Below are 27,330 nucleotides of genomic sequence, written 5' to 3' on the forward strand. Positions count from 1 at the left end.
CAGCTGGGCCATGCCAGATGCTGTGCTGAAAGGTGATAGGGATGCACAGGGAAGCTCTACCTGCTCTCCATGCCCAGACATGATGCCCATGATCAGGTGGTGGAGGAAGGTGAAAGTGGAGTAGAGATAGAGGGCAATCCCCAAGACAATTAATGATTCCCAGTTTCTGCAGTCCTTTGGGATCATCTTTGTCTGAGCCTCCATTCCCAGCACAGCTCCACCCAAAGCAAGAGGAACACTCTTCCCCAAGAGCTGGGGCCTCCAATGTCAACAGCACTTGTCTAGGCGGAGACGTCACAAGTCAAGGACTGGTGTCCATTGGCTGTGGAAGAAGAAGGGATGTCTTCCTCAGCTTCAAGAGACAGTGCCTGAAAGATGAATTGCTGCAGTATGTCCTGCATTCCAGTGCCTAGAGGCATGAGGCAGTGCCCCCAGCCTATTCCCACTAAGGAACGGTTTTCTCCCTTGGCCATCTGTATTCAGAGGAAAAGACCACACAGGGACACACTCAGGGTTGCTGCAAATGTTTATCAAGTCTCAGGAGGGAAATGAGGTGACTCCAAGAGGAGGCCCCGAGATCGTAGCACAGCACGAGCAGACAAAAATCTGTTCAGCTTTTCCAATGGCAGACTTGCAACAGAGCATCAATCTACCTGGCCCACAAGGGGAGAGGGTCTAGCAGGTCACTCCAGGCTGGTTTGTGGGGGCCTCACGGAAAGGAGAGGGCAAGAAAGAAAAGAAAGAAAAAGAGTGTGTGGAAAACAGGAAAGGTATAAATCAGCCATGTTGTCATAGAATCCAGGCTGGCCCCTTCCTGTCTGTCTTTACAGGACAAACCAGAGATGGTCAGGTCCTCTTAAAACAGCGGCACAAAGTCTGTTCTTCCGTCCATTTTTGTCCAGCAGCATGTTCTGAGTTCCTGGGGTCCTGGTCTGGGGCACTGTCTGGCATCTTTAGCAGGGGCGGCACCTGCTGCCACAGTAGCGGCTGGTAATACAGGAGAGGTCACAGCAGCCAGAGGTGATGGGGACTCCGTCACAGCTGAGGATGCTGCCAACGGCAGCAGAGGTGGAGGATCCCACAACAGTGTTCTGCGGGAAGGAGCTGAGGATGGGGCCGGGCAGGGTCACCACCACAGGAGAGGGCTCAATGACGATGGTGGAGTTCTGGCACTGCCTGACGCAGGGCTCGTTGCAGCTGCTGGCCAGCGGGGTCGGGCCGCAGGGCTGGCACGGCCGGCACTGGTCGTAGCAGGACATGTCTGGGGGCAGGAGGTGCACCTGGGAGAGAGGGCAGGGAGGAAGCAGAACATGGGCATGCATGAGGAAAAGCCTGTCACCACACCCTGAGGGAACCAAGGCACAGGCAGTGCTGTGAGCTGGAGGCTGTGCAGGGATGTGCCAGGGCTTCTTGGCCTCATCCTGCCAGAGCCCAAAAAGAACCACCAGAGCCTGGCTACACTCTAGGCTCCAGCCCAGGAGCCATCATACTAAAGGCCCAGTCTTCCTCCATGGCAAACCTTCTACCCCTTGACTCTCCCACAACCAGCAGCCCCAAGATTTGGCATGGAACACAGCTGATAGCAGCTGAAAGGTCCATGGAACTGAGTCCTCCCATGCGAGAGTGAGGGGGACAAGAAGGGGCTTCACACTCACCTTGTTCCCAAGGAGAAGAAGGCCAGAGAAGTGGATGAGAGAGCACAGACCTGGGCTGGCTTTTATAGTGCGCCTTAGCTGCCCCATGTCCAGAGGCATCCCTTGAAGCAGGGACTGTTTTCTGACAAGCTACTCGTGCATGCAAAACATCCCACCTAATGATACGGGCTGTGTGTTGCCTTCCTGTGATGCTGCTTTTCATTTCCTGCTTTCTGCCCTTTCCCCAGAGAAGGCAACGTCTGAGTGGCAGAAAGGGAGGCCCAAGTATTTCCAGGCAACACACGTCGGTGTGGGCAGAAGACTCAGCTCACGTGCTGGAAGGGTCCAGGAAAGGCAAATGAGGTCAGCTTGGGTGACTCCCTAGGGGCTCTTTGGGGCCCTTTTGGCTACAGCTGACCCAGCTCCTCCCTGTGACCCTACCCCTCCTGACACTGCCCTCAGGGAAAACCTGATGGCCTGTTTTGCCTCCTCCTGCTCTGACCCAGGGATGTCTGTATAAGGGGAGAGGTTGTCCAGGGCCCTTTCTGGATCCCAAAAGAAAGGCCCAACAGGACAATGTCTGTTTTAGTTAGAAGGAATAAGAACATGAATGTAGACAGAAAGTAAACCTTTCATGTGCAGGTGACCCTGCCTTCTACCAGCATCGGACAGAGCCGGCTGGGTTTTCCCAAGACACACAGTGCAGATCCTGTCCATAGAGAATTCCTTCTTCACTCCCATAACTTCGTGCCTTTCATTTATTGTTTTAAAAAATAAATAAAATCGTACACTTCCCCTTTAAATGATGCAAGCTTATTTCTGTCATGACACCCACCAGTGATCAGTAGGGGCACTCCAGCACTTTCCCTTACCACTGCTACTCAGGCTAACAAATGGGATTCTCAGGCCTTAAGTGCAAGGCCCAAGAAAGCTGACGTTGTCTTGTCAAGAGCCCTGGCTCCAGTGTCTTCTGCAAGGCTCCCAGTCCACCTCCCCTCTCTACCACATCAAACCATGTAATTTGACCAAATGTTGTCCAGAATCTCTGCTGCACACTGTGTCACGTTCATGCACATGTTCCTCTCTTGTGGGCACTTGCCTGTACTGGGGCTGCCTGGGACAGAGTTAACATTCCCCACAGCAGCCCCTAGAATGCTGTGCTCTGCGCTTGGAGCTAGAACAGCATTGCCATCACACCAGTGTTGGGGCTATAGTGGAGCAGTGCTGGCACAGCATCAGGACTCTCTCCAAGCCCCCCAAAGCCAGGAGGTAGGGGGTGGGCAAGAGGTGGGGAGGGCCCATCACCAGGGCAGCTGACCAAAACCAACCAAAGCGATATTCCATACACAAACACGCAGCAGTGAAGATGTGAAAGGGGAAGGAAAACCAGGGGTGGGCATATTGAGTCTGTGCTTCCAAAGACATGGACAAACATTACTTGTTGATGGGAAGTGAAGAATAATTTTTTCTCAATTTGTTCCAAATTGCCTTTGCTCATTTTTTTTTTTCCTTTAATTATGTTATCCCTATCTCAACTTTTAAGCCCTTTAGCTTAAATCACATTCTCTCCCCACATCTTCCTTTCAGCAGGGGGTGTGAGAGAGCTGTGTGGTGGAGTTTAGTTGGCCATCAGTGTGAAACTACAACAGCCTGTGTGCTGGACTTGTGCAAGTGTCTGTGGGTGCAGTTTTGCATGATTCCACGCAGGTGTGCAAGAGAAGGTGTGTGTTTGTGAGAACTGTGTGGCCCCCCTCACAAGAAAATGGGCTGGTCACCTCAGGGCATTCTCCACTGCTCTGTCCATGAGCTCCAGAGAGCAGCCAGGGCAAGAAGGAGCCTGAGAACAGCTGAACAATCACAGAACAAACCCAGCCCAGAAGTGCCCACAGCACACATGATGAAATGCGGCCTTCTGTATCTGTAGCCCACTGCCTCCCGACCCTAGGAAGTTCACTGCCAATTTCAGTCCCCAACAAGGATGGGCCCACAAAAGTTTGGATCCTTATTTTAATTCTGTAACACAAGATTCAGAGTGTAAGACTGTGGTGCCAGTCACCCCTCCTTGCCTCTCCAGGCCAGGACACAGCTGCACTCCCCATGGCTAGAGAGTTCAAAAGGATGGTGTTAGCTTTATGTACAGGGAGACAGGCTGAGAAATCCTGTCCTCTTCAAGCAGGCCCAGCCCTACTTAGATCTGCTGCCGGTGTGGTGTCAGTGGTGTCTGGGGTGGGACAGGGGTCCCCCATGGGGAAACCAATGCCACACATACTTCTGTGACTCATGGGCCTGGAGCTGAGTCATGCAGGGGCTGAAACCTTGGGCAGAAGTGGCATTGAACCAGAGGAACATGGGTCCTATTTACCCTGAAGGTGGCCAAGTCCAGGAGCAGATTGCCAAAGAGATGCTAGGGGAGCTCCATCCTTGGAAGAGTTCAGACTTTGCCTGGACTTGATCCTGAGCAACCTGATCAGATGAGACCCGCTCTGAACACAGGGTTGGACTACGTGCGTGCTGGAGGTGCAGCCTGTGATCCTCTGGAGGGTTTCTCAGATGACCTCTCATTCGGACTGCTCAGGAAGCATGGGGCAACATGCACAGTCACCACATCTCAGCCTTGGAGGGATGCTGTTGACAAATCACTGTTTCTATTAATTCCCACTGTGACCCTTGATCACATACAGATATCATTCATGACATCAAAAGTGGGTGGAGGGAACAGCACTCATGCACACTGCTGCTCATGTAAAAAGATGCATGAACTCATGGGTGCACTCACAGACACTCCTGGATGCATACTGAAGTATATTTGGGCGCACACAGACAGGTACGTGTGCACACAGCAAAGAAAGCTAATGCTGCTCTCCTGAACTCCAGGGTTCTGATCTTACTTTCTCCTGTCTCTGAAGGAACATCCTGGCTTGCTGAGACCCTGCTGTGTTTTTCCTCAGAAGATATCAAGAGGTGGAAGACCATGAGTCCTGAGCAGCAACTCCATCTCCTCCTTCCTCCTGCCCCTGGTATCTTCCCACAGGGGTGAGCGGAAGGTCTACAGAGTGGTTTCTTTTGTTGCTGCTGGGTTTGGCTGAGAGCTGAGAGCTACTGCTCTTCATTCTGGATTCAGCCATCTACCTCTTGATCCAGACTGGGAATACACTCGCGATGGTGGAGCCCAACCAGCCCTTGCACCCTTCCATGTAGTTTATCTTTGGAAACCTCCCATTCACTGACATGTGCCATGTCTTGGTCAGGATGCCTCTTACGCTTTTAGATGCCTTCTCTGCAGATAGGACAATTTACTTTTCCAGCTGTGTGCTCTGGCTCCTCTGCCTCCACTAGTGGGCCTAAACTGGGATGTCCTCTTCTCACTCATGGCCTATGACCAAGCTGTGTGCATCTGCCACCCACTGCAGTACTCCAGTCTGGTGGGAGGCCTGTGGTCTGAGCTCCTGCTCCCTTCCTTGGCACAAGTGGCGCTCACCCTTCGTTTGCCCTGCTCTGGCCCTACACAATCACAGCTTCTTCTGGGATTCGCTATCTCTCATGCAGCTGGCTTCTGCAGAGAGCTTCTGGACTGCTGAGCTGCTTGACTACAACAGCACCACGAGTTTTCCTGTCCTCCTTGAGCTCCTGCAGGGTGCTCCTGGTCTCCTTCTCAATGTAGACATCTGAGGAGACACAAGACACTGTCTGCTCACTCTCACTTGGCTGCACTTGTATCATGCTGGGGGCTACATTCCCTGCTCTAAACCCAATCCATTGCCAATGTCTCCCTCAACAAAGTGGTGTCCATCTTCCCCAGGGCTGTGATGCCCTGCTCCATGCACCAAGTCTCCCACTCCCTTCCCCTCCCCTCTCCTCTCCCGTGCCGAAGGAGCTGCCTCAGCCTTTCCCCGCACTCGCCTCCGCGTCCCGGGCTGGGCTGCAGGACGGGCAGAGCCCCGCTGGCAGCAGCCCAAGCCCTGCCCGCCCCCAGGCGCCCAGCACTCGCAGCCCGGGCCAGCCCCCGAGCGGCCCCGGGGCGGAGCTGGCGGCGCCGGGCGGCGGCGGCGGGGAGGAGGCGCCGCGGGCGGAGCAGAGCCGGGGCTGGCGGGGGCAGCGCGGCGCGGGCGGCGGAGCGGCGGGATGCGGCAGGGCCGGGCCGCAGGGCTGGCGGGGCTGGCCGCGGTGCTCCTGGGTGCGCGGGGCTGCCGGCGGCGGGGCCGGGACGGGGGCTGCGGGGGGCCGGGGCTGCCCTCGCTGCTGGCCCGCCGGCTTCTCACGGACCTCGCTCCCCTCTGTCCTCCCTCTGCAGCCGTCCCGTCTGCCTCCAGCGAGCTCAGCCGGCCGTTCCCTCGCACCTTGCCTTGCTCCCTGCCTTCCTCCTCTCCTTTCGGCACACCCCCACTCGTTCCTGCCTGCTTCCCTTCTCCTCCTGGCTCGGCTCGGACCCTCCTTCCAAACAGCCCTGCTCCGACCTGGTCCCCAAATAACCATTCCCGGAGAAATGCCTTTGTGTGCTTTCTTCTGAGAAAATGCTCCCGTCAGCTGTCAACCGTTTTCTTCTCTCCTCTCCCCTTGCGTGATACTTTCAGTGCAAAAAAAAACCATTTTCTGAGTTGTCTCCTCCTTTTCTTCTTGGCAGTGGCTGCAGGCAGAGCCCAGGTGCAGCAGGAGCCGTGGGCAGAGACCAGGGATGGCACCGGCATCAATATCACCTGCTCACACCCCAACATCCAAACCGGCGAGTACATCCAGTGGTACCGTCAGCTCCCGGGCCGAGGCCCCGCATTCCTCGTGAGCAGTCGCAAAGACTCCAGACCAGTGTCAGACCCGGAGGGGTGGCTGTGGGTGGCAGCAGACCGCCGGTCCAGCGCCCTGTGGCTCGCCCAGCCCCGGCTTCGGGACGCGGCGGTGTATTACTGCGCCCTGAGAGCCACGGGGAGAGGAGCCGGGGCTGCGGCCGGGCAGGAACCGTGGCGGGCGGGGCCGGGCGTGTGTGGCGGGGGCGAGGCAGGGGCACAGCCCCCAGGGGGCGCTGCCGCTCCGCCCGCCGGGACCACCTCGCCCCGCAGCCCCGGGGGTTCCCCCGCCAGCCCGGCCCCTCCAAGGCACTCCAGTTCTGCTGAAAGGGTCTGGAGCCTGGGTGCAGCTGAACGGAGATGGCACCAGCCTGGCAGAGATGTGTCCAGGGAAGAGGCACTGAAACACAGTTCCCTTCTCCTGAGTCCTCCTTTTCCTCACGCTGCAACAATCACCCTTTGGTACTGCCAACTTCAGGCCCCAGCAAGGACTGTATCAGGACAGTTTGGGTCCTTGGTTTAATTCAGGGTAACAATGTTTGGAGTGCCTCAGCGTGGCTGTCCATCGAACACCTTGGGATGTATAGGAGAAGCAGACTGCTGTGAGGCTCCTGATAGTGCCTGTCAGTGGGGGATTTCCACCCCTGGACACTGCCAGGTCCTCCTGGGAGTCAGTGCCGGAGCCAGGCCCATCTCCTCACACCTGTCTATAAAGGCCTGCCAGCATTGTCTCAGAAATGCATCACAGGGGGCACAGATTCCCATCCAGCCCACGTCAGGCTGGTTCTCCTGAAGGCAAAGGGGCAGCTCCACATGAGGGATTTCACAGCAAAGGGGTTTGCTCAGCTTAGTGGGTGTCTCATCCAAGCTAAGCTGCCTTGTGCAAACACAGAAGCAGAATCCAGCCACAGTTTTATCCATTTGCCAACGACACACCAAGAACTTCACCCAAGGTTGATATACTGTCTCCTGGGGCATTGAAGGTAGGCAATAAACAGTAGGGCAATTAAGAAACCAATGTCTCCAGGATCTACCAGTCCTGTATTGAGTTGCAACACAGGCCAAGCCCTTCCAGGGCCATGGGCTATCCCAACAAACCAGAAATGTTTCTCAGAGCTCTGCCTGGGTCTCTTTCCTGTGGTCTACCCCACACCTTAGCCCTGGCAGTGCCATACCTTCACCTGGGCTAAACTGGTTACATTCTCTTGCAGCTGTGGCTGATTCCATTCCTCTGACACCAGGAGAGATAAAGGGTCTACCCCAGCACACCTTTGGCTCTTCTCTCTTGCCTGCATGGTTGATTCCTTCTGGACATGACAAGGCTGTACCAAGCAGGGCCATACGTGGATCTCTAAGGAAACAGCTCTGTAATCGAGCAGGGACAGCGTGCCCTGCTGATGGGAGCTGTTACAGAGGTAACCAGGCTCTAATGAGAAGCTGCAGACATCAGGGGGCTGCAAAGCACTGACAGGAAAAATGTCTACCAGCAGTTGAATTGGGCCTGGAAACAATGGGCATCCTTGAAGTGCAGCTGGGCACCAGAGCGCTGCAAACATCCTGAAGATAGCCTCTACATAACCAAAGGAAGAAACAGAGAAACAACCTTTTGCCTGAGCGGGAGAAAAACAAACGGTCAGGAAAAGTGGAAACGAGCGTGAGGAAGTCCCTGTGAGTGCAGGTCCTGGGCCTGAGGAAAGCTGCTGCATGCCTGGGGGCAAGTGGGCAGCACAGAGCAGCGTGGGGGCATGCAAACTGCTTGCTGTCTTTGCACTGACCCAGCCCATGGGGGTGCAGGGTCCTCAGGGACTGGAGATTGCCGCGTATGGTCCATTACGGCTAACACCAATGCTGACTTGTGAAGGGGGTCGGCCCTGCCTGTGTGCCACCACCTGGGCCCTGCCAAGTGCTGTGCCGGGGGGAGTTGGGCCTCATGTTCCTGCCGCACATGCCTATGTGTGCTGGCCATAGCCCTGAGGTGGGGCGAAAGAGGGGAGATGAAGGTGGAGTAGAAGCGGTGGGGCATCCCTGCACTTATTCCACCCATTCCCCACATCTGTCATCCATCTTCTGTCCCCACCTGCTTACCCAGCACAGCACTGTCCTGAGCAAGAGGAAGCCCGTTCCTAAGAGCCTGCAGGGTGCCCAGCCTCCACAGCCTCCCACAGTCTCGTAGCTTTTCCCGTGAGGACAGCAGAGGTTGTGCTCTCTGTTTGCAGGACGGGGAGCTGTGGGCAGAGACGCTGCAAGGCAAGGGTAGATTGCCCCTTGCTCTGTGAAAGCCAGGGATGTCTTCTGCAGCTGCAAGGGGCAGTGCCTAAGAGAGGACTCTCTGCAGCGTGTCGCAACCTCCCATTCTTCTGGGAGTAGGGAAGAGGCTCCTTAAACACCCATCTTGTACCCAGCAAGGGCAAAACCATTCTCCCTGGGCAGCTCAGGTGTGCATACACGGAGGGAAAATAACATCTACAGCCAAGGCTGGGATGCAGAAATCTTTAATGAGTGTACAGAGGAAAAGCAGGTCACTCTGAGCAGAGGCCCCTCAGTGCAGGGATCACCAGGGCCTACTGAGAGACAGCGTCCCTTGCCCATGGCGCAGATCATGCAGGGCATGTGTCTGCTGTTACCGCAGTGGGAGGGCGGTCTCTGAGGAGCCCCACAGCCCATGGGAGAAGAAGAACACAAAGAAAAGGGAGAGAAGGAGGTAGGTGGAGGGATGGAAGGAGAGACATGGGGCATGTTTTGAGAAATCTCGGGGTAGCCTCTGGTCTGGCTCCTGCCAATGTTACCTCCTCTGGTGAGGAAGGTCAGTCATTCTGCAAGCAATGGCCTGAAGATTCCTCCTTCTATTCTCCAGCACCATGGTCGTGCTGAAACCCCAGGGCCATGGCCAGTGGCTTTAGCAGGGCAGGCACCTTCTGCCACAGTAGCGGCTGGAAATGCCTGAGAGGTCACAGCAGCCAGAGGTGATGGGGACTCCGTCACAGCTGAGGATGCTGCCAACGGCAGCAGAGGTGGAGGATCCCACAACGGTGTTCTGCGGGAAGGAGCTGAGGATGGGTCCGGGCAGGGTCACCACCACAGGAGAGGGCTCAATGACGACGGTGGAGTTCTGGCACTGCCTGACGCAGGGCTCGTTGCAGCTGCTGGCCAGTGGGGTCGGGCCACAGGGCCGGCATGGCAGGCACTGATTGTAGCAGGACATGTCTTGGGGTTGGAGATGCACCTGGGAGAGAGGGCAGAGAGGAAGCAGAACGCATGGGTAGGTGAGGAGCAGCCCTGTTACCCAAAACAAAGGAGCCAAGACAACTGCTGAGGGTGGATGTGGAGGCTGTGCCAGGAGGCTCATGGTCTTCATCGCTTTGTCCTGACAGGGCCCTTCAAAGAGCAGCCTGAACCAATGAGACAATCCCGTAGCTCGTAATCCAAAAAGCTGCCTCAGCACCATGTCCCAGCCTCTCTCTACACAGAATGTCTCCCTCCACCCCTCTCCCATGGCAAAGAACTCCAAGACCCAGCATAGCACTGAACCACCATCAGATGTGATGTCTATTGATGCAAGATCCCTTCTAGTTCAGAAGAGGAGGAGAGAGGGCTTCAGACTCACCTGGTTCCCAAGGAGGAGGAGGCGAGAGAATTGGATGAGAGAGCAGGGAGCTGGGCTGCCTTTTATACTGGTACTTCATTGCCGCAGGCCCAGGGGCACCCTTGGCAGAGGTAACAATTTTCTGACAAGCTCATCTTGAATGCAAACCATTCCAACAAATGTTATGGTCTGTGTGTTGGTTTCCTGCACTGCTGCCTTTTCATTTCCAGATCTAGGCCATGGCCATTCCACAGCAATGGTTTCTTTAGATTGCTGGGATGAAATGTCCAAGGATTTCTAGGGCAGGAATGCATCAGTGAGGGCAGAAGACTCACCGGAAGTGCTGGACGGGTCCCCTCTGATCATCTTCATGGCTCTCCTCTGGACCCACTCTAACAGGTCTATATCTTCCTCATGCTGGGGGCCCCAAAGCTGAACACAGCACTCCAGGTGGGGTCTCAGTGAAGCAGAGCAGAGATTAGCTCTCTAATCTAATTAGAGCAGATTTAGCTCTCCTAACTTACTCATCAGACAATGTCTCTGTATTCTTTCCATGTTACCTGTCCTTGCTCCCACCCTCTGTGGCCTTCTCTGTCATGTTTGAGTTTAGCCAGTTGCTCCATGTTCATCCACGCAGGTCTCCTGGTGTTTTGCCTTGACTCCGTCTTTGTTGGGATGCATCGCTCCTGAGCTTGGAGGAGGTGATCCTTGAATATTAACCAGCCTTCTTGGGCCCATCTCCCCTTCACAGCTTTGTATCATGGTACACTGCCAAGCAGATGCCTGAGCAGGCCAAAGTCTGCTCTCCAGAAGTCCAGTGCATGAAGTCTGTTGTGCTTCCTCCTCGCTGTGCTCAGGATCACCAATTCCACTATTTCACAGTCACTGTAGCCAAGGCTGCCCTTGAGCTTCACATTCCCACCAGCCCCAGCTGCTATGAGAACGAGGTCCAGAATATAGCACCTCTCCTCATAGGCTCACCTTGTGCAGTCACCTGAGGGCCTGCTTGCTTGTGTTCACACATCTGCTCTTGTCTTGTGAAAACCTGTGTGCAGCTGGCTCTGTGTGAACGCATGTGGGTGCACAGATTTGTGCATGGCTCCATGCAGCTATAGATGAGCACGTGCGTGTGTCCTTGTTTCCCCTTTATCTCGAGGGAATGTGCACGGTGTGAGCACTCTCCCCTGCTCTGTACATGAGTCGTGCAGGGGAGCAGGTTCCCAGGGTCAGAAGGAGCCTGAGAGCCGCTGAACGGAGATGGCACCAGCCTGGCAGAGATGTGTCCAGGGAAGAGGCACCGAAACACAGTTCCTTTCTCCTGAGCCCTCCTTTTCCTCACGCTGCAACAATCACCCTCTGGTACTGCCAACTTCAGGCCCCAACAAGGACCGTATCAGGACAGTTTGGGTCCTTGGTTTAATTCAAGGTAACAAGGTTTGGAGTGCCTCAGCGTGGCTGTCCATCGACCACCTTGGGCTGTATAGGAGAAGCAGACTGCTGTGAGGCTCCTGATAGTGCCTGTCAGTGAGGGATTTCCACCCCTGGACACTGCCAGGTCCTCCTGGGAGTCAGTGCCGGAGCCAGGCCCATCTCCTCACACCTGTCTATAAAGGCCTGCCAGCATTGTCTCAGAAATGCATCGCAGAGGGGACAGATTCCCATCCAGCCCATGTCAGGCTGGTTCTCCTGAAGGCACAGGGGCAGCTGTCGCTCCTCCACGTGCGGGATTTCACAGCAAAGGGATCACACAGTGCCAAGAGTAAACTGATCCCCCCCTTGCGCCAGACAAATGCTCAGCATTTGGAGTGCTTCAGCATGGCTGACCATCAAACACCATGTTCATAGTTCCTGGGAGCCCTTCCCAGGGGCCCTGACCAGCAGCTTTGGCATGGAGGGCACCTTCTGCCTGAGTAGCAGCTGGCAATGCCAGAGTCATCCAGTCCTGCTGAACGTTTTCATTAAGGCTACGAGCAGTCGGAATGAGAGAAGGAGTTTGGAGAATACAATAATTTACTAACTTTTTAAAATAGAACTTTCTAACGTGCTAACTAAAAGGGGGGACTGAGAGAGGGAGTTAGGGGAATCTTATCAAGTAGAGATAGAGTGCTGACAGCATGAAACTAGGATGCTACTTAGTGTCTTTACTAACTATGCTGCTTGTGAAAATTAATTAAAGCAAGAAGCCTTGAGCCCCTTTACCAAGGTCAGTCTCTTAATAAGAGTGTGAGCCTATCTTAAGAAACTGGTAGAAAGTGTTCCTGTGGATGGACAAGATCCAAGAAGCAACTGCGTCCGTGCAGAGACAAGAGGTCAACCAGCGGTGACGAGGAATAGTCATCAGTCTTCATCCCCACGGCCCCCAGAGACCACCACCAGAATACACTGCGCAAGTGCAGATGGGAGGAGTTTATGGAAATGACTCCTTGGAACTAATTTTAATATGAAGCGGGGATAGGTTATGAATATGTATAGGTGTATTGTGAAACTTCATGTATATGTAACTCTTTGCTGCATATAACCATGGACAGTTGCCGCATCAGGTGCACACGATTTTGGAGGGGCTACCCCCCCGTGCTGCCCACAGCTGAATAAACATACCTACTTTACAATCTTCCTTATTGTGGAGTCTGTTTTCCGCACGTCAGGAAGGAGGGCACCCTTGGCCAGTTTGTGCATGGTCCCCAACCGGGGCACACAGGTGGTGACAGCGTAGGTCACAAGGGGGCTTCGGAGAATGCAGGAAGGCTGGAGAAGGGGGCTGACCAGAGCCTCAGGATGGTGCAAAGGAGCAAAGAAAAGGATTTTCCTCTTGGGCAGGAAGCACCCCCAGAGTAATGCGGGGTGGGGGCTGGCTGCCGAGGAAGCAGAGCCTCAGGAAAGGGTTTTGGGTGCAGGAGGCACCCAGCCACACACGAGCCAGCAGCGCGCCCTTGCAGCAAAGGCGGCCAACGGCCTGCGGAGCTGGGGGGGTCAGGGGGTGCCCCGCAGTGCGTGGGGCCGGGCAGGTGGGGCGGGGGCGTGGCGGGGGCACAGCCACAGCCGGAGCCACGTGGGGGCGCTGCCGGTGCTTGGAAGTCCCCTTGCAGGGCCCGGAGTTAAACAGCACGGGCCCGAGGGAGCATCGGAACAGCCACGTCGGGTTTCCTCCGTTTTCTGCAGAGGTCTCGTTTTAGGAGCTTGTTGTACAGGCTTTGTCCCAAGCCCAAATCCAGCACCTCTGGCGCTGAGATGACGTCCTGGCAATGCCACAAATGTCTGTGCTGGACACTGCCTCTAGTGACACCTTTTGGAACCTTGGATCTTGCCAAAGGACTGAGGCGTTGAGGAGTTTGCTGCACTAGTCAGCGCCGTTGAAGGTCTCTCCTTGGAGCAGGATTCACTCCTGTCTGTGTGTGCAGAGGTGCTGACTGCTGAGCAGAGGGCTGTGGTGGGGCGTCCTTCCCTGCCAGAGGGAGAATGAGGCTCTGCCTGGGGGGGGCTTTCTGAGCTGGCTCTGTCAATGGAGATATTTCCTTGCAGAGCCTTCCCCCTTGCCCAGGGAAGAGGTGAAGTATAACCAGACTGACAGAGAGAGTTGGGTACCTGGGTCTGTGCCTGGTCCTACCTCCATCCACGCAGCCCCTAGGGAAGAAGAGGACAGGGACAGGGAAGAAGGGCAGCAAAAGGCATCCCTTCTCCATTGACAGTAGAGCTGAGTGCAGGCCTCTGTGTCTGGCTGGGTTCTGGATGGCAGTGGGAGGCCACTGGGGACACTTGCCCCTTGCTGGGGCTGCCCACCTGCCAGAAGGGGCAAAAAGAGGAAAGCACACAGTGGCCATGTTGGTGTCCTTTTGCCTTACCGCTGACCAAGTGAAATGTCCTGGCCTTCACAGGCCTGCAGCTGTGAGCTAACGGCACAAGTGTGAAGCTCGCGGTGCTGGAAAACCTGTGACTGGCAATGGGGAACCTGGGGCACAGCAAAGATTGGCTGGATTCCTTTCTGACTGCTTTAACCACTGGCCCATCCCTCTCTTGAGAGCCTTGCTGTGGCAGAAGTGTGCCCCAAGGAGCAGCAGGGGGAGAGCTTTGCTCCGCCCTCTGTGCTGAGGTTCAGAGGCTGCTTTGAGCTGGCAGAGGGGGAAGTGAACTCGCAAGCTTGAGCTCCCTCTTTCCGGGCACTCCGTGGGCACCCTGTGAAGGCGAGCGCGTGACATGGTCCTGCTTTTTCTGGCAGCCTTGATGGCACTGTCAGACTTTGGTGAGATGTGACATTCAGGAGGGCAAGCTAGGGGCAAGATGGCATCCCATCATTTCTGGAGGGGGGAAATTGGAGTCCTGCCTCCCTGGAAGAACTGCAGGTGTTTTCTGTAGGGAGAGCAGGGGCTGCAGACAGGTACAGGAATCAGTCTGGGAGATGTCAGGGGCAACGAGTGTACAGGGATGAATGAGCATCTGCACGTTTCCTTTGCAGATGCCTAGCATTCTTACATGCATTGTTGATAGGTATGTATGGACTCAAAGCCTGGCGAGGTACTGCTAAAAAGTCGGTAAGCTGACAGACTTGGGTATGGGAATTAAACAGCATCTGAAGAAAGAAGAGTGCATGTGTACTTAGCTCAGCATTTTACAGCCCGTGAAAAAGGAGATGGAGAGAGGAGACAGTGAGCAAGTTGGTGAAATGAAAGACACAGGAGAGAGAGGGGGAGAACAGACACACCTTCAAGCAGTGCTGAAATGCTGTTCTGGTTTTGCAGGTCATGCACAGGACTCTGTGCTGCAGTTTGCACAAGAAACCACCATCCAGGTGGGACACAACGCAACTCTGCACTGCAATTTCTCCACCAGCAGCTCTGCTTTCTACATCTTTTGGTATCAGCAGCGCCCGACCCAGTCCCCTCAGTTCTTGCTGCAGGTGAGCAAGTTCAAGCCTCATGTGCATTCCGGGAGGATCTCCTCTGTGCTCTCCGTGGAGAACTCCCAGGTGCTTCTCCACGTGCAAGATGCCAAGCTCCAGGACAGCGCTGTCTACCTGTGTGCGCTGAAACCACACTGGTGCGTGCAGCATGCAGCTTTATACAGGAAGGTGCGGGTGCTGTGAGGAGCAGCTCCCTCTCATCACAGTTTGCATGGAGCTCTGAGCTGAGCCTGCCCAGCAAGGACACGTGGGGCTTGTGGTGAGCCAGGTGTGAGTGGCAGCCCCTGCTCCTGATGCCTGGCAGTGTGGTTAGCATAACCAACAGTAAGGCAAATATCCATAATGTGGAAGGGGGCTGTTAAGGTGCACCGCTGCCCCCTTGTCTCTCCCTCTCACTGGCCCCAGCATGTGGACACACCCACCATTGTGGTGAGAAAGGGCATTAGTGTTATCACTCTAGTAATTCAACTAGTAATTTATTTGTAGTAATCTTTAGGATTTTGTAGTAATTTTTAGTATTTCTAGTAATTTCTTATGTAATAATAAATCTCTAGTTATAACCACAACCTGTGGCCAGTCCTCCTTCTGCCAAGGATCCCTAAAGAACCTGCCAGTGCTCTGTAGTGTTGGGAGACAGACCTGGGTGTAGTCAGCAGGATCCTTGTGTTAGAATAAGGAATGGTTCCCTTGATAAATGGGCCACACTGTGGAAGGGTTTTCTTGGAAATGGATGGCAAGATGCAAAGCAGGAGTGGCTAAGGTCAGTACACCACAATCCAAATGCCTCAGAGAATGAATTTAATAAATGGAAGGATGCGTGTATGGTAAGGAAAGACAAAAGGAAGGAAGGAGTGTGCTGGTTGTTAGCTGCAACGTGGAAAATTGAGAAGGAATGGGCTGGAAGTTTAGAGGAAGAAAACAGAAGGTTGAAAAGGGAATTATCAGCCAAAGATGCAGATGTTTTGGCTGTTGCAGAACAGTGCTTAGACAAAGTCGAGGACTTTTCAGCTTCTCACGCTACCCTCCACCAAGGAGGCTGGAGGTGCAGGTGAAGGTGGGAGGAGACACAACCAGGTAAAAAGTCCAGATTTCTTACCCGGTGTACTATGAGCCAATCCACACACAAGGTCAACAGATTGTTTATTTCAGAATAGTGAAAGTCTGGGTACCTGGTGGTTTCCCACAAACCTGGCACCTCTTAAGACTTTTTGTTCAGCTTTCATAAAACCCGTTCTCAATACATTTGCATGTTTGTACAATCCCCACCCCTCCAAATGGTTACATGATTAGCATAGTGCTGCCATGACAGAATCATTCTGCGCATCCTCAGAGATGAGGGGTCCTTTGTTGGGCCAGGGTCTCACAGTATAGGGGCGTGATTTTTACTCTTGTAATTAGGATAGTACACGGTGAGTTCACATTAGAATACTCCTAATCTTTGTTTTTCAGCTGTCTATTCATATTGCGTTGCTAGGTGATATATTCAAGAGCCAAATGGAGCCGAACTCTTCTTGAACAAGTAAAAGAACACAAGGCAATGCACACAGTCTGGAACATGAAAAATTCCTACTAGAAATTGTGACTTTAATTGCTTTTCTTGAGGGTGGATTGTGAATGTAGATGGATGCCAGCAAGGGTGGCCTTCCAGTACCGATTAAAATACCATTAGCTGGAGGTAACACAAGAAAGAAAAAGGGAATAGCATAGGCAAAGTTTTTGTCTGATGCTGGGAACCCTGAGTTATGGAGCTGTACTGGGACTGCCTGGGACAGAATTAACATTCCCCACAGCAGCCCCTAGAGTGCTGTGCTCTGCACTTGGAGCTAGAACAGCATTGCCATTGCACCAATGTTTGGGCAATTATGGAGCAGTGCTGGCACAGAATCAAGACTCTCTCCAAGCCCCATAGAGTCAGGAAGTGGAGGATGGGCAAGAGGAGGGAAGAGACATCACCAGGGCAGCTGACCTAAACCAACCAAAGGGGTATTCCATACCATGTGATGTCACACTCAACAATAAATGTTGGGAAAGGGGAAGGAAAGGGGGAGCTCTCATTATGAAGACATCTGTCCTCCCAAACGACCGCTATGAGTATTGAGGCCCTGCTTCCCAGGAGATGGCCAGACATCACTTTTTGAGGGGAAGTAGAGAATAATTTTCTTTTCACTCTGTGCTTCTGTGCGGCCCTTGCTTATTTTTCTCTCTTACTTTTCCCTTGTATCAAATTTCTTTCTTCTCCCCTAGTTCTTCTGAGCAGGGGGAGCGAGGGAGTAGTTGCGGTGGAGTTTACCAAAGGAACATAAGACAGACCACTTGTCAGGGCAAGGCACATGCTGCAGCTCCTGCTCCTGCCGAGATTCACTGGCATTGTTATCTTTGGAGATTTTCTGGGATTTTGTGTAATTCTTCTTAGAAATGGACAACTCTATTCATCAAACAACACGTTGCTTCACTCCTGCAGACTCGACACATGCTCACTGCCACGTGCCAAAGAATGTGGACAGCACAGCTCTGTACAGCCCAGCAGAGTTCTGTGGCTACTCAGGTGAGCTGCCATGCAGATCCCAAGCTTCTCCATGAACAATCTCCTTCTGTATCAGGACTCCACAGGCAGTGAAGAGGATTCACTGCTTTGTGCGGTAAATTTTTTTTGAGAGAGGGAGAAAAGTTCACACTGCCTGGGGGGTATAAAAGGAACAGTTGGGGTCTGCAGGGCTTGGAGTGTCATTCCTTTGGGTGTCTGAGAGCTCCACGTTTGAGGTGTGCTGAGGGAGGTATGGGGGAAGACAACACAACTAGCCAGGTGCTGCCAAGCCAGACAAGGTGTTAGGGGTGGTGATAGAGGGGGCCCAAGCATCAGGGAAGCAGAGACTGCCAGGGATGTGGCTGTGGCTGGGTGCCCGCTGTGGCCCATCAGTGTGAGTGCACGTGACCCACTGAACCCACATCCTTTTCCCTGCTGACTCCTCACCCCTTACCCTATGGAACAGGTTGTCCTTGTCCCCTCTGGGCTTTTCGCATCCCATACCCCACTGGAGCCCCGTTCCTCTTGCAAAAGCTACGTTATCCCACCAGAACAGGACACAGCCAGAAACCCTGGGCTGCTGCGTAGCATGGTTCCTCCCTTCTTTCTGGGGATGTGGGAAAGAAATCGAGGTGTCTTCTCCTCACACAGGAAATAGGAACATCCCCATGCACCTGAGGGCCCCAGGGTAAAAAGAACAAGCTCAGTGGGCAAGACTGCCCTGACATCAGCCATGGCCAAACAGTGCGTGTGCAGAAGAGAAGGCAGTTGTAGCTGGGGAGGTGAGGACCCCTCTGGGAGAGGAGATGAGAGCAGCCCCTTCCCCTGATGTGGCCCCCAGAGTTCCCAGGACCCCTGACTGTGACAATCCTCAATGGTTGCTCCTGCTGGAGGAGGGAGAAACCCCAGGGAGCATTTTGGGCACAGTCAGACCAGAACATTTCTCGTCACTGAATCTCCCCTTGTTCCCCCAGCAGAGTCATTTCCGGCAGCTCTGTTCTCTCGGGGCTGGGAGGTGCTTTTCTGACTCTCTCTCCCTCAGCAAACAGGAGGGTCGCTCTCAGCATGCACCGCGGGTATCTCGTCCTCACTGCCTTCCTGGGGCAACTGCTGGGTAAGTGCTGGCTTTTAATCAAGACATAAATCTTCTTTCCCCAGGAAGCCCTCATCAGCCTTACCATGTTTATGTGGGGACCGACTCTTGAATCACAGGGAAAATGTTGGTAAATATTGGCTCCCGTTTCTGCTTCTTGGACTGGTTCCTTCAAGATGCTGTTATTCTTCGAAATTTGTAAATAGGAGATGCAGAAGAGACCTCTCCTGCTTCTCTCGTCCTTTCATTCCATCTCTTTTCTGTCTCTCTCTTCTGGTCCACCTACTGTCACCAGAGAAGATTTCATCAGTCTCTGCAGTCCCTCTTTTCTCCCTTTCCTACAGAAACAGCTGGATTGTGTCCAAGTGGATACAGGGACAGTAAAGCTCTCCTCCCATGGACATTACCAGGGTGTCCAGTCTGTCTTCTGCCTGATGTGTTCCTGCCATGGTCACCAATGTCCTCCTGCTTGTCAGCACAGCCAGGGCTCCCTCTTGCCACCACTCACCTCAGCCTTGTTTATATTGGTGGGACTTAGAGGCCACTGAGATGAGAGGGATGAGGAAGCAGGTTGAACCTTTTCCCAGTAGCTGCATGGGCGCCTCAACCTGCTGGAGCATGCTGGACCCAGCACACAAAGCCAGGCATGACAGGCTGTGCCCTGGTCCTCTGGGCAGAAGGAGAGCAGGCAGGAGGAGCAGGCACACAGCACAGCTCTCCTCAGGGTCCGCTCTGGCCAGGGAGCTCTTAGCTCTGCCCCCAAACCACCTTGCTGTGCCCTGGCCTCAGGACCCTTCAGCCCAGTAAAGGACAGGGAGACTTATCTCCCATAGGTCTGAATTCACTCCTGTTTGACTGCCTGGAGATTTCCTCACAGAGCTGCTGACCTTCTCTTTCTTCCAGAAACCATGGGGCAGGTGTCCGTCACCCAGGAAGAAAGACAAGTCACCGTGGAACAGGGAAATGCATTCGAGACCAGTTGCACATACGAGACCTCCAACTTCAGAGGCTTGCTCTGGTACCAGCAGAAGAAGGGACAATCCCCTCAGCTGATTTCTTATCAAGCAGGAAAGGGCACCAAGCAGAAAGACCGTTTCACCACGGAGCTGAACACTGATGGGAAATACAGTGTTCTGCGGCTGAAGGGAGTTGAGCTCTCTGACAGCGCCTTGTACCTCTGTGCTGTGAGTGACACCCTGGTGCAGGGAGCTGCCCTGGCTGAACAACAACCCCGGATGGGGAGGGGATGTGTCTGTGCAAGGCAGAGCTCTGGGATGGGGCCCTCAGCTCTCCCCTGGCTGCGCTGCTTCCCCTGTTCACTCCAAGATCTGACAGCCATATTCTCTTTCTCAAACGGGATGGTGTCTGTGGCTGAGCAGAGAGGGCTGACCCCGACTGGCTGACCCGGACCGCAGGGCTCTACTTTCCTCTCTTCCCAGTCTGACAGAATAGGGCAGAGCCTGCTGGGAGATAAGACTGCCTTAGGGGCTGGCTCTCAGCCCCTCAGCCCCAGGGTGAGTAAATTCCTGCCAGCCCGTGTTAAAGGAGCTTGCTTCGAGCCCTGGCCAGCCCAGCCCAGAGACCCCTAGAAGTAGCTCTGACAGAGATTTGCAGGGTTCTTCTCTCTCTTCAATGAGTCAGTCAATAAACTGGATTTGCATCCCAGCCACCAGGTTTTCTCCAGACCTTCAGCCAGTTCATGTCCAAAGCCTGTGCCTAAGGGACAGAACAAATAGAGCAGCCCTTAGTGCCAAAGGCCCAAGAGCTCTCCATGTTCATCACAGTAAGCAATCAGAGCAAGAGATAAATGAAGACCTACAGCCCACTGAGTTCGTTGACGTCTCCTCAGGGGAGCTGGAGGCATGTGTGATCATCCTCAGCCCCTGCACAGGGAGCAGTGTCATAATGACCAGCTCCTGCGGCAGTGGGGGATTGCATGTCTGGGAAAAGCTGGGTGTCCTGCAGGCTGCAAATGCCGAGACCAGGCAGGAGAAACGAGGCTGTGCTGGTGAAGCTTCCTCTGTCTCACAAAGCATGCTGAATGTGGTGTTTTGATGTCCTCAGACTTGAGGAAACTCTTTTGTCTGCTTGCAAGAGCAAGAATTGAAGCAACCCGGAGAAAGAAAAGCTTGGCCGAGGCAGCTCCCAGCAGGGGGCAGCCATGGGCCCTCTTTCCTCTGTGCTCTCGGGGAAGGCAGCACCAGCCTCAGCCTTGTCTCAGCAGGGGTCTGATCTACCCCCGGGATCATTGCCCCAAGGATTCTCTGGAGACATTGAACACCTCTGCAGGAACAATGCCTTCCCTCCTGTTCTTGCCTGGGAACATGGCTGGAGCTGATCAAACAGCTGTTAAATTCCAGGATGAGAATCGGAATGATGCAATTAATATTGGAATAAAAATGTTCCACTAAGGAAAGCATTTAAAACTTCTTTCTCATCATCTTCTTCTGAGCTTTCCGTGAACCTGTTCAGAAAAAGCTGAACTGGGAAATGTAGAGAATAAAAATACTTCTAAAATTTCATTTATTTCTTGTTTCTTTTGCAATATTCTGAAGCTTAATTTCTCTTCACTTTGATTGAAAAAAAATCACTGGGTTGACACTGATGATAGTGTATAGCAGTATTTCTGTTGTCTGGCTGGAACTTCTATGATTTGGTAGCTTCTTTTACGCAGAAAATTATTGAATGTAATACTGCACTGTGGGACACAAAGAAATCTTCCACTAGCAATGAAAAAAAAATATTAAAATTTCTTTTCAAAGATGAAATAAAAAAAATAAAACATTAATATTTCTAATGAAAGACTGTAATTTGTAGCTCACTTCCAGGAGGGTCATGAAGTGAAGAGTGGATGGGTGGATGCCTGGAGAAGGATGGACAGCTGTTTGTATGGCTGTCTCTACGGAAGTAGAGTGTAAGGGAGAGAGGGCAGATGAAGGGAAAATGAGAGATGAAGAGAGGCCATGAGAGGCAAGGAAAAGGCTTTTTGTTGATGTTTTCTGCTGCTCTTATTACAACATGAAACCTCAGTCTGACATCATCCCCTTCTGAAACCTTAGAGCCATGGCAAAGGAGAACAGGACCTTTGGGACTGAATTCATTCTTCTGAGCTTAACAGACCATCCCGGCTGGCACATCATCCTCTTTGTCATTACCTTCTCCTCATCTCTCTGAAGGCTATGGGGAATGGCCCCCCTTTGTCACTGTGGGGAGTGACCAGCCCCTGAGTAGCCCAATGCACTTTTTCCTCAGCCCGCTCACCTTCTTGGAGAACTTGTACTCCACCACCATTGCTCCCCAAACACTGGAGACTTTCCATATCATCAGGTGAACCATTTGTGTTTCCAGCTGCCTGCCATAGACATTTTTTCCCCTTCTCCAGGGTATCACTGAGTTTCTCATCTTCACAATGTTGCTCTCCGATTGCCACACACGAGGCATTGCATTACACCTCAGTCATGAGAAAGAAACTCTGCTTCCTGCTCACCTTAGGAGCATGGGTGCGGAGGGGGTACCAGGAACACCATTGTCCGTTTCTGCTCTGGTGCTGGGCCTCTTCTGAGCCTGGCCTGCGGGGCTATAATGCTGAGCAAGATCCTTGACTGTATCCAAACACGTTCCCTTTTCTCTTGTCTTTCACTCACCACAAGACATTTCCTGCTTGTGCCTCATACCCCATCACAGTTCCCATTCTCTGAGGATGTTTCTGTCAATATATATATTCTTTACCAAGCAGTGAATGGCAAGTGAATTCGGGCACTGGAAAAGGCTCCCCATGGAAGTGGTCACAGAAACAAGCCTGCTTGGAGTCAAGAAGCATTCAGACAACACTCTCAGACCTGTGGTTTCATTTGCAGATAATCCTGCGTGAAGCTAGAGGAGATGGACTTGATGATCCTTGTTTGTCTGTTCTAACTTAGGATATCCTAGAGTTCTGTTATTCTATGGTTTTCAGGGACAACGAGATGCTATGTGGACAACGTCTTTTTAAAATGTTGTTCTTGTTCTCCTCAGGTAACTTATGCTGCAGGCTGGGAATAGGAAAGATGGAATCAACGAGTTGACCTGTTCTCTAGAAGGATTTTGTCGTTTCCAAGACAAAGTTGAATCTCCAAATTGTGAGTGTGCTCCTCCGTCTCAGACTTCAGTGTTAGCCAGGAGATAATTCTGGCTCAGGAGCACCTATTGATTATTGCTCTAACCCAGGCAATAGATGTGTTATGTGTAGAAGGTCTCGGTCCCCGGGTGAGAGCTGGGGCTGGGGCGCAGGCTAAGGCCAGACCCCAGAGAGGTCTGGCTAAAGGCTCCATCCAGTGATGGACCTGCACCATCTCGGAGGCTGGCCAGGCCAGGCTGAAAAGATTAGGCGAGGCCAGGCACAGGCACACATGCAGCAGAGCTGGGGCAGGGCTATGCTAGGCCTGAGCTTGTGCAGAGGCCCCGGGTGAGGGGTCAGTACAGAGCTGGGAGCCGTGGTTATCCTGGGCTTTGGTGGTCTTGGTTCTGATGCTTGTTGCCCTTCTGCTGCCACTTGAGCCAGCACTGACTCCCAGAGAACCTGGCCTGTGGAGAGGTCCCCCCACCCTCACACCATGGAGCAATAGCCCCATCCTCCATCTTGGTCCCGTGGCACTGGCAGCATGTACAGTCTGTGTGAAAGCAAAGTACCCCCACACCACAGGGCCCCGAGGTGTGTGCAGATGTGGGAAGGCCCTGGCCTGGTTTTGGGGAGCAGCGGTGCTGCGTGGAGCACAAGGGCCACTTCATCCTCATGGCTCTGGGAATGACAGAGGAGCTTGATGCCTGAGACAAGATCCCCCAGTGTGTGCCCTGTGGTTGGGCCGGTGCATGCCCTGTGCCATTCAGGGCCCATACACAGATTCTGCTGAGTGCACACTCAGGTCCCATTCTCACTGCTATGTCTCAGCGGAGACTGTGGGATATCTGCACCCACAGAATGTCTTTTCTGGAGCATGGTGGGGTTGTGCCACCTATGGGGCCTCTGAGTTCCAGGGCTTGATGAAAGCTGATCCATGCTTGGGGAAAAGAAAGCAAGACCAAGCAGCCATGAGGGCATGTTTGGGCTTCAGTCCCTGTCCTTGCCCTGTCTTCATAAAAAAGGAGTTGGGTTCACAGGGACTGGGGGCTCCAGTGTGTGGCCTAATGTGACTGGTAGCAGTACGAATTTGTGGATCCCCTCAGCCCTACACATCTTGGCAACAGCTGGGCCATGCCAGATGCTGTGTTGAAGGGTGATGGGGATGCACAGGGAAGCTCTACCTGCTCTCCATGCCCGGACATGATGCTGATGACCAGGTGGTGGAGGAAAGGTGAAAGTGGAGTAGAGACAGAGGGCCATCCCCAAGACAATTAACCATTCCCGGTTTCTGAAATCCTTTGGGATCATCTTTGTCTGAGCCTCCATCCCCAGCACAGCTCCACCCAAAGCAAGAGGAACACTCTTCCCCAAGAGCTGGGGCCTCCAATGTCAACAGCACTTGTCTAGGCGGAGACGTCACAAGTCAAGGACTGGTGTCCATTGGCTGTGGAAGAAGAAGGGATGTCTTCCTCAGCTTCAACAGACAGTGCCTGAAAGATGAATTGCTGCAGTATGTCCTGCATTCCAGTGCCTAGAGGCATAAGGCAGTGCCCTCAACCTATTCCCCACTAAGGAATGGTTTTCTCCCTTGGCCATCTGTATGCAGAGGAAAAGACCACACAGGGACACACTCAGGGTTGCTGCAAATGTTTATCAAGTCTCAGGAGGGAAATGAGGTGACTCCAAGAGGAGGCCCCGAGATCGTAGCACAGCAGGAGCAGACAAAAATCTGTTCGGCTTTTCCAATGGCAGACTTGCAACAGAGCATCAATCTACCTGGCCCACAAGGGGAGAGGGTCTAGCAGGTCACTCCAGGCTGGTTTGTGGGGGCCTCACGGAAAGAGGAGGGCAAGAAAGAAAAGAAAGAAAAAGAGTGTGTGGAAAACAGGATAGGTATACTTCGGCCATGTTGTCATAGAATCCAGGCTGGCCCCTTCCTGTCTGTCTTTACAGGACAAACCAGAGATGGTCAGGTCCTCTTAATACAACAACACAAATTTGTTCTTTTATCCATTTTTGTCCAGCAGCATGTTCTGAGTTCCTGGGGTCCTGGTCTGGGGCACTGTCTGGCATCTTTAGCAGGGGCGGCACCTGCTGCCACAGTAGCGGCTGGTAATACAGGAGAGGTCACAGCAGCCAGAGTTGATGGGGACTCCGTCACAGCTGAGGATGCTGCCAACAGCAGCAGAGGTGGAGGATCCCACAACGGTGTTCTGTGGGAAGGAGCTGAGGATGGGTCCAGGCAGGGTCACCACCACAGGAGAGGGCTCAATGACGATGGTGGAGTTCTGGCACTGCCTGACGCAGGGCTCGTTGCAGCTGCTGGCCAGCGGGGTTGGGCCGCAGGGCTGGCATGGAAGGCACGGCCGGCACTGGTCGTAGCAGGACATGTCTGGGGGCAGGAGGTGCACCTGGGAGAGAGGGCAGGGAGGAAGCAGAACATGGGCATGCATGAGGAAAAGCCTGTCACCACACCCTGAGGGAACCAAGGCACAGGCAGTGCTGTGAGCTGGAGGCTGTGCAGGGATGTGCCAGGGCTTCTTGGCCTCATCCTGCCAGAGCCCAAAAAGAACCACCAGAGCCTGGCTACACTCTAGGCTCCAGCCCAGGAGCCATCATACTAAAGGCCCAGTCTTCCTCCATGACAAACCTTCTACCCCTTGACTCTCCCACAACCAGCAGCCCCAAGATTTGGCGTGGAACACAGCTGAGAGCAGCTGAAAGGTCCATGGAACTGAGTCCTCCCATGCGAGAGTGAGGGGGACAAGAAGGGGCTTCACACTCACCTTGTTCCCAAGGAGAAGAAGGCCAGAGAAGTGGATGAGAGAGCACGGAGATGGGCTGGCTTTTATAGTGGGCCTTAGCTGCCACATGTCCAGAGGCATCCCTTGAAGCAGCGACTACTTTCTGACAAGCTACTCGTGCATGCAAAACATCCCACCTAATGATACGGGATGTGTGTTGCCTTCCTGTGATTCTGCTTTTCATTTCCTGCTTTATGCCCTTTCCCCAAAGAAGGCAACTTCTGAGTGGCAGGTAGGGAGGCCCAAGTATTTCGAGGCAACACATGTCAGTGTGGGCAGAAGAGTCAGCTCACGTGCTGGAAGAGTCCAGGAAAGGCAAATGAGGTCAGCTTGGGTGACTCCCTAGGGGCTCTTTGGGGCCCTTTTGGCTACAGCTGACCCAGCTCCTGCCCGTGACCCTACCCCTCCTGACACTGCCCTCAGGGAAAACCTGCTGGCCTGTTTTGCCTCCTCCTGCTCTGACCCAGGGATGTCTGTATAAGGGGAGAGGTTGTGCAGGGCCCTTTCTGGATCCCAAAAGAAAGGCCCAACAGGACAACGTCTGTTTTAGTTAGAAGGAATAAGAACATGAATGTAGACAGAAAGTAAACCTTTCATGTGCAGGTGACCCTGCCTTCTACCAGCATCGGACAGAGCCGGGTGGTTTTTCCCAAGACACACAGTGCAGATCCTGTCCATAGAGAATTCCTTCTTCACTCCCATAACTTCATGCCTTTCATTTATTGTTTTAAAAAATAAATAAAATCATACACCTCCTCCTTACATGATGCAAGCTTATTTCTGTCATGACACCCACCAGTGATCAGTAGGGGCACTCCAGCACTTTCCCTTACCACTGCTACTCAGGCTAACAAATGGGATTCTCAGGCCTTAAGTGCAAGGCCCAAGAAAGCTGACGTTGTCTTGTCAGAAGCCCTGGCTCCAGTGCCTTCTGCAAGGCTCCCAGTCCACCTCCCCTCTCTACCACATCAAACCATGTACTTTGACCAGATGCTGTCCAGAATCTTTGCTGCACACTGTGTCACGTTCATGCACATGTTCCTCTCTTGTGGGCACTTGCCTGTACTGGGGCTGCCTGGGACAGAGTTAACATTCCCCACGGCAGCCCCTAGAATGCTGTGCTCTGTGCTTGGAGCTAGAACAGCATTGCCATCACACCAACATTGGGTCTATAGTGGAGCAGTGCTGGCACAGCATCAGGACTCTCTCCAAGTCCCCAGAGGAGTCACCCCTCCCTGCCTCTCCAGGCCAGGACACAGCTGCACTCCCCATGGCTAGAGAGTTCAAAAGGATGGTGTTAGCTTTATGTACAGGGAGACAGGCTGAGAAATCCTGCCCTCTTCGAGCAGGCCCAGCCCTACGTAGATCTGCTGCTGGTGTGGTGTCAGTGGTGTCTGGGGTGGGACAGGAGTCCCCCATGGGGAAACCAATGCCACACATACTTCTGTGACTCATGGGCCTGGAGCTGAGTCATGCAGGGGCTGAAACCTTGGGCAGAAGTGGCATTGAACCAGAGGAACATGGGTCCTATTTACCCTGAAGGCGGTCAAGGCCTGGAGCAGATTGCCAGAGATGCTATGGGAGCTCCATCCTTGGAAGAGTTCAGGCTTTGCCTGGACTTGATCCTGAGCAACGTGATCTGATGAGACCCGCTCTGAACACAGGGTTGGACTACGTGCGTGCTGGAGGTGCAGCCTGTGATCCTCTGGAGGGTTTCTCAGATGACCTCTCATTCGGACTGCTCAGGAAGCATGGGGCAACATGCACAGTCACCACATCTCAGCCTTGGAGGGATGCTGTTGACAGATCACTGTTTCTATTAATTCCCACTGTGACCCTTGATCACATACCGATATCATTCATGACATCAAAAGTGGGTGGAGGGAACAGCACTCATGCACACTGCTGCTCATGTAAAAAG

The 27,330-nt window shown here is 53.4% G+C and overlaps 3 protein-coding genes across 3 annotated transcripts; all 3 read right to left on the reverse strand.

Moving 5' to 3' along the window:
- Positions 1 to 953: 953 nt before the first annotated feature.
- LOC136786769 (feather keratin Cos2-3-like) lies at positions 954 to 2,015 on the reverse strand. The gene is made up of 2 exons (XM_066981617.1): positions 1,656 to 2,015; positions 954 to 1,280 (listed from the first exon to the last, which is right to left on the reverse strand). The coding sequence occupies exons 1-2, from the start codon at positions 1,752 to 1,754 to the stop codon at positions 954 to 956; spliced, it is 426 nt and encodes a 141-aa protein (XP_066837718.1). The 5' UTR covers positions 1,755 to 2,015.
- Positions 2,016 to 9,308: 7,293 nt separating this feature from the next.
- Positions 9,309 to 10,036, reverse strand: LOC136786770 (feather keratin Cos1-1/Cos1-3/Cos2-1-like). Its single transcript, XM_066981618.1, has 2 exons — positions 10,017 to 10,036; positions 9,309 to 9,635 (listed from the first exon to the last, which is right to left on the reverse strand). The coding sequence occupies exon 2, from the start codon at positions 9,612 to 9,614 to the stop codon at positions 9,309 to 9,311; it is 306 nt and encodes a 101-aa protein (XP_066837719.1). The 5' UTR covers positions 9,615 to 9,635; positions 10,017 to 10,036.
- A 14,568-nt stretch (positions 10,037 to 24,604) lies between these two features.
- On the reverse strand, positions 24,605 to 25,505 carry LOC136786807 (feather keratin Cos1-1/Cos1-3/Cos2-1). Its single transcript, XM_066981701.1, has 2 exons — positions 25,392 to 25,505; positions 24,605 to 25,016 (listed from the first exon to the last, which is right to left on the reverse strand). The coding sequence occupies exons 1-2, from the start codon at positions 25,488 to 25,490 to the stop codon at positions 24,681 to 24,683; spliced, it is 435 nt and encodes a 144-aa protein (XP_066837802.1). The 5' UTR covers positions 25,491 to 25,505; the 3' UTR covers positions 24,605 to 24,680.
- Between the last annotated feature and the right edge of the window lie 1,825 nt (positions 25,506 to 27,330).

Source organism: Anser cygnoides, chromosome 22, assembly GCF_040182565.1.
Source record: "Anser cygnoides isolate HZ-2024a breed goose chromosome 22, Taihu_goose_T2T_genome, whole genome shotgun sequence".
Lineage (NCBI taxonomy): Eukaryota > Metazoa > Chordata > Aves > Anseriformes > Anatidae > Anser > Anser cygnoides.